General features: G+C 39.2%; 1 protein-coding gene across 1 annotated transcript in view; it reads left to right on the top strand.

Moving 5' to 3' along the window:
- LOC103924548 overlaps window positions 1-2,176 on the top strand; it is a 3,072-nt gene extending 896 nt beyond the window's left edge. The window contains exons 2-4 of the mRNA XM_009333076.1: window positions 240-384; window positions 828-973; window positions 2,082-2,176. Coding sequence (XP_009331351.1) covers window positions 240-384; window positions 828-944 — 262 coding nt within the window. The 3' untranslated portion in view covers window positions 945-973; window positions 2,082-2,176. The remainder of the gene's footprint in view (window positions 1-239; window positions 385-827; window positions 974-2,081) is intronic.
- The last annotated feature ends 4,595 nt before the right edge of the window (window positions 2,177-6,771 follow it).

The following is a 6,771-nucleotide window of genomic DNA, read 5'->3' as shown; positions in this document are numbered from 1 at the left end:
CGGGGGATGGCTGGAGAGGGGTAACCCTACGGTTGGAGCCGCAGTGCGGGCCTACCCTGGCTCGCCGTAGGCGCCGGGATGAGGCGCGGGCCCGTCCTGCCTCGGGCATGCTCAAGGTGAGCTCTCTGCTCGGTGAGCCCCCGTGAAGGGTTTGGCACATAGTCGGGTTCTGAGGCCCCACCGAACTGGATGCCGTTGTGAGGAGCAGGGTAATGACTGCCCTGTTGCCGGTTCTCCAGGTGGGCTTTGGGGTCCCGTGGTACGACTGTAAAGGCCACAGCAAAGCGAATCGTGGTGCGAATGGCTTCAGGGTCCTTCCCTGCAACCTTCTGCTTCGGTGGTACAGATGATGAGCATTGCAGTATGAGGGGCAACAGTGATACTGTAAACGCTTTCTGATGTACCTTGTGCTTAACATGTTCTCCTAAGGCCTACATCTAAAAACTTATTTTACATACCTAATGAACGTGAGGAAAACCTTCACAATGTCGGTAATTAAGTGTCGGAGCAGGTTGCCTGGAGAGGCTGTGGGGTCTGTATCTTCAGGGACGTTTATACTTGACTGGACGACGCCTTCAGCAGACTGGCCCTGTGATGAACTGGGGGGAGAGGGGAAGAGTGGACAAAATGACCTCCAGAGGTCACATCCAAACTATTATTCTAATTACTGTGCTTCTTTCCTTGAGAGGAAGGGAATTGTTTTGAGACTGAATATTTTGTCAGTTTGACTCCACCTGTTAGTGCTCTGAGCTTCTCACTATTTTCAAGTCGATGAGGAAGTACTTACTGTATTGATTGCAAAACTAAAATGCATTTTTCTGTTCTAGAACCTCCCATTTTCTGTGGACAACAAATGGAGATTGCTCGCAGTGATGTGTGGGTTTTTTGGAAGTGGATTTATCGCCCCTTTCGTTATAGTCAGACACCAGCTTCTTAAGAAATGAAGAGGACAGACTGTAATTGTGCTAAATGGGTAAATGATTTTGATAGATTTCATAACATAGTGGAATTTGTGGTCAAAACTGAGCTTTAAAGAGTCTAACCTTATCTAAAACCATTATTACAATTTTCAGCCTTTAGCAGTTCAGGTGCTTAGAGTTGTGGTCTGCAGTTGCATCTAAACTCAAATAATGAATAGGTTTAAGTTTGCTTCGCAGGGCTGCTGCACTCTCATTGACTTGTGAACTTTGACTGCCCAAAGGCCACACCTCTCTGACTGCAGCTTCTTGACAGTCTACAGCTGGGCTGACTGGCAGAAGGGTGCTACTGACTTGATTTGGATAATAACTATAAGCAAAGCTGTGTCTACCTTCTTCTTTGAGGAAACATAACGCTACACTTCATGTAATCTGTAGAGATAACTGGCATGTGTGATGTGAACAAAACAGTATGAGAAACTGTGATACTGTAAACGCTTTCTGATGTGCCAGTTAAAACTCAGTGGAAGGCAAGATTTCTTGAACTTCAGTTCAACCCTGTCATAACAATCACACCATCTACATACAACATTCCTAACCATTTACAGGACAAAGTACACTTAAAATAAGGTCATTAACAGCAGAAGCGATTCTAATTGATGCTTGCTGATGATCCTAACAGAGAAAGGAAGCCTCAGACCTAGTTCAGACTGTGCAAGCACACCATTTCCAGTTGAAAAGCCACTTCAATTTATCTTAATCTGATTCCACCTTGGAAATACTTGGTATTGTCAATTCTATAATCTGAAGAAACAATTAATCTTTTTGAGGAGCTGGAATAACCCAAATAGTTCTTGGAAGGAAATAACAGTCCTCACTGGAATCTCATAATTGGAACAAATTGTGAAGTCATCTGTGTAATTCCTTCACCAGTCTGATAGTTTTGGCTCCCTAGACTAAGGAGGAAAAAAAAAATTGGAAGACTTGTATTGAACTTGAGCATTTAGAACTGTATGATTTCACGTAAGTCAAGGGCTCTGCTACAAAAGCACGTGGTGGATGAAGAAAAGCCCATCAAAATTATAATTAAAGCATATCAGCTTTTCTAGATTCAAAGGTAACAGAGTTACTAAATTTGTTAATTCTTTCTTCTTTTTTTCCCAGAGTTGAAGTCTTCTACACATCATCTTTCAGTGGGAAAAGGATAGCTGCAATTGTGTACCATGCTGGATGTGTCTAAATAAAATCTTAAATCTGAAGGATTTGGGCTGTGTATTTTGTGAAACTCCTGAAGTGCTTTTGACAACTGGTGCACACTGAGAACCTCTTCAAATTGCAGTGTGTTGACATAAATTAAACACTAATTGCCTGCATGTATAAAAAGAAGGTTGGAAAAATCGCATTTCAAAACTGAAGTTGGGCTTAACATTTTTAGCTGGATAGATGTTAAAACAGCTTTACTAAGCTATGTGGTCTTCTCAAATACTCTTCAGACTTTCTGAATATCATCCCCTTCTCTGTACTCTTTCTTTTTAAATATGTCTTTGGGCATGAGTGGTTAAACTTAAACCAGTTATTTTTAGGTTAATTTATAGAGGCATTCTCCTCTCATGGTGTATTCTGAAACTGTAATTTTTTTCACGGTGTTGTTACGTTGATGGGTTATGGTCATTTAGGAGAAGAGGGGTCTTGAGGGCTACTAGTTATAAGAAGTTTTCAAGTACGACCCTGTTTCCAGCCCTGCCACCAACTTATAAAAACTGCTGATGTGAATCACAATACCCATAACCTTTCATCTCCTGCTGTTTTACTTAATTATTTTTATTACTGCAGCTGTAAGGCATGCTCGGCGGGGATCTGAACCTCCAACCTCCTGTCTTTGAGGTGTTACCTGCTGTATGCTCCCATGCTGTGTGTGCTAGTAAGTCATACAAAAATTAAAACACATCAGTCCTGTTTTGGATAAGTTAGCTGACTAAATGTATCGTGTTAGTCAAACTATTATTTGATAAACCTGTGTTCATGGTATCCCATTATTTATTAATCTTTCCTTTAAAAAGGAATTTTAGTACAATTTTGTAGCCTTTTTAATCTAATCTGCACAGTTAATTCTTTCAAGATTTCTTGAGTATAGGTTAGGTACACTTGCTGATTTTGATCTGTGCAGCTCTCCAGTTGTTAGCTTGTATTTTTACACTGTAACACCTGCACACTGTAAGTTTCAAAATGAGTAGTCCTGTTCTCCGTTCATTGCAAACTGTGTTATCCTTATGTGCTGCCGAAGTTGTAATTGGTCTCTTTAGATTTGGACTACTTCTCTACGTGCCTTGCTTGGGCAGTTTTCAGTAATTTTCAAGCCCCATCAATTACCAAGTCAGTAAGTTCTCTGTCTGACTTAAGTAATTTGTTCCCTTAGGTTTTCAGAACTTTCACTTCTGTAATAGAAACACATTAACAGATCTGGTTTGATCTTTCTATTAATGCAAACTGGGACAGTCTGCATTTTGCCCAAAGGCATTTTTTACTACCAGATTTTCTATAATCTCTGTTCAATAAAGCAGAGTCAAATTCTTTGCTTGCTTGCTTGGGTGGAGCATACTGGTTGTCAGGGAGAGATAGGTGGCTCCTCATTAGTATCATATGTATGACTGTTTAATTTCAGAGGCACAATTCCAGATCGTATTTGTTTCTCTGCTGTTGAAAGAAGATCACTGCTTGTATCCAAGCTTGATTTTAGGAGTGTATGTCAGAGCCTAGAGCACCTTCCCTCTTCAAACTTTTTTTTTATAAAATGCTACTCCCAAAATTATCTTGGTCTTAATCTTTTTTGTGTCTTAATCTTTTCTGTTTTACCCATTCTATGGTTTCCTATTTAAGTCCTCCCACTCTTTTATTTGGTTATTGACTGCTAAATAGATAAGCCAGAGAAACTGGGGTAGATTTTTTAAATACACTTATTACTAAGCACTGTTCATGGCATCTCGATTCTTTTCCATTCCTAGCTCCACAGGGTGGAAAACCTATTCATGGCAGCAAAATGCTAGGGCAGACCAAAATGATGGTCTCGGGGAGCAATGCTGCGGATAAACTAACTTTAAAAAAAAAAAAGTCCAATTTGAAATACTAATGCGTGACTCCAAGAGGTGCTGCGCCGCTGCGTCTTCTGTTTAATTCACATAAATGGGACTAGCCCAGCTCTGCAGCCTGACAAGCCCTACCCTGTTGTCCCCCGGCACAAGTTAGGGGATAGGTTAGCTGATTTTGTGACCCTATTAAATACCAAGTGTTTGTTGACCTCCAAGGAACCAGAATCTCGTCTGGGAATGACTTGTCTAAACACACTCCCACCACAGATACTAGCACGGAAATGCCCAGCCCTGAGCCATTCCAGAGGCGGAGGTGTCGCTATAGGTATGTAAGAACGAACTGATATTTAATGGTTATAACTGGGATCAGATCAGATTCATTAAAAACCAGGAGCTGTAGAATTAAGTTGTTCAAAATGTGAGAATATGTTCCATCACACTCAGCTATATAATAGTCTGAGTACCCAATGAAATACATATTTTTAAAATAGCCTTCTGGGTTCCTTTTAGGGCACCTTGACTTGGTAGAAGATAAATCAATTGAAAAAACCGAGATAGAAAAATAAAACACGGGCTGGATGTTATAGGCAAAAAGCAATATGTAAGTGGTGCTTCTCTCTCATTAAAATTGTACAAAGGAAACCAGAGGGTGGTTAAAGGGCATCTGGGAAAGAACACATCTCTGTGAATGATAATATTTTTTTTTTCTTGCTAGATGCCAATTTTAAGGAAAATCTTTCATGGTCCCTGATTTTTTTCCAGTTTTCTTTCTATAATTTTCCCCTTCACAAATTCTATTTTGGCTCAAACTCAAAATAGTTTCACTTTGTTTCCGGAGAGGTTCACACGTCAGCATTTTAATTGTTAGATATCAGTAGTCTTCAAGCAGTTTCTCTCTTAAATCTAAGCAGGCATGATTTAGATGTCCTTATGGTTTAATAGTTGGAATGTTTCCAGTTTGGGGATCTTTCTGTCTTACTCTGGAACATTACTTTGTCTCACTTCATAAACGCAGCTAAACATTCACAAAATCTTTACAAAGTGCTCTGAGGCTATCGAAGTATTTTGATGGAGAGAGGAAGAGGGAGCGTATCAGAGGTTAGAAGTTTTTAGGAAAAACAAATGGCGAAGCTTGACACAAATAGGATGGCAAAGCAACACTCCAAATGTATTTGCTTTATGTGTTTATATTCTATACCTCAGAGATGTGCAGAGATAGCTAATTCTTAAGCAATCTGATAGGTAAAATTCAGTGTTGACAACTGCAAGGCGATAGTGGGGCAATTTTAACTCTCATGGAGGTGATGTATCCTGAACGAATCATGATCACTCTAGCAGAAGATGCCATTGCGGGCTGCTGAACGAAAACATCTGCTCAGTGTACGGTGGCAATCAAAAAGGCAAGGAGGATGTTAACCTCTCCTACAGAAGGGGATGGAAACCATAATTGCGGATATCACAGTGCCATTGTTTGCGTGCAAGGGTATGCCATTCCTCGAACACCATGTGGGATTTTCTTATTCTGCACCGACAGAATACTGAAGGACATGAAAAAAACCGTAATAGTTTCAGATATGGAAAGGTTTCAACATGAAGGGGGAGTAAACTGTTAGAACTCTTTAGTTTAGAAAAGAATAAGAGGAAAAAGCTATCCTCTCAAAATACATCTGAAAAATATTACTAGTCCCAATGGCAAGAATTCACTGTTCACACCTCCAAGCTGTGACTTCTGCAGTGGGTTAGGGAGCTAAGGAGGGTTGGTTTGTTTGTTTGGAAGGGGGGGGGGAAATGGAGCATCGACTTTGAACTGCTCCTTCACAAAGCAATATACTACCCTACAGGAATGAAATTTAGTATTGAATGGGAGGGGGTAATGAAGGTCTTGTGTTCAGTTACATTAAATGGGGTAAATATCTTGATTTGATGAAAAATATTGTATATATTGTTTTTTCAAATCAATTATTTCTGGAATTTCTGTTCAGCAATTAATTTTACAATGTATCCTTTTCAGATCCAGTTTTCAGACAACAATGGGCATTAGATTTTTTTTCCCCTAAAGAACAGAAATTCCAGGTTTTGTTAGTTCTGCCTTGAAGCATCTGGTATTAACCCACTTTGGAGATAGGATACTGGATTTGGCGAACCACACTTCTGAAACATTGTGGGCAACCCTTACGTAATAGATTGCATATTAGTACAAGGGAAACCCAGGCTAAGGTTTTCCTTGTTTTAAATTAAGTTATTGACTTAATATAACATTGAAAGTGATATGTTGCCCTATACAATAATTAGAGTATGAGTTACTTCTGAAAATTACATTAAAATCTTTTTACTATTAATTAAATAGTAGAGTAAAAATTCAAAATCTTTTCTAATATAAATTGTCAGCTACTCTTTTCCTTTTGGGGTTTTTCACTGGCCTGAGATTTTTATTTCTGTTTGAGGTTAATATCGGAACATGAAACAATTTAGAGGTTTATAAACAAATTGCACTTGAGGAAGACAATGTGACAGTAGAGCTGTAGTTGTTATGACAACCAAATTAGCAGCCATTCTTCTTGAACATTAACAGTAGATGAGAGCTTGGACAGCATTGCACAGGCTAACACATGAAAATTATTTTTATTCCTTAAATATAAAGGTCATGTATACATTGCATTTCATTACCTTGGCTGATTTCCAGAATCTCAGTGTAGCAGTATTGATGGGTATTATTTAAAATATTAAATACAATTGTTAAGGAAAAGAAAGAAAAGAAAGAAAAGGGG

Source organism: Pygoscelis adeliae, unplaced genomic scaffold (assembly GCF_000699105.1).
Source record: "Pygoscelis adeliae isolate BGI_AS28 unplaced genomic scaffold, ASM69910v1 Scaffold38, whole genome shotgun sequence".
Taxonomy (NCBI): Eukaryota; Metazoa; Chordata; class Aves; order Sphenisciformes; family Spheniscidae; genus Pygoscelis; species Pygoscelis adeliae.
The sequence above is the reverse complement of the archived record's forward strand: the minus strand, read 5'-3'. Positions and strand labels throughout refer to the sequence as shown.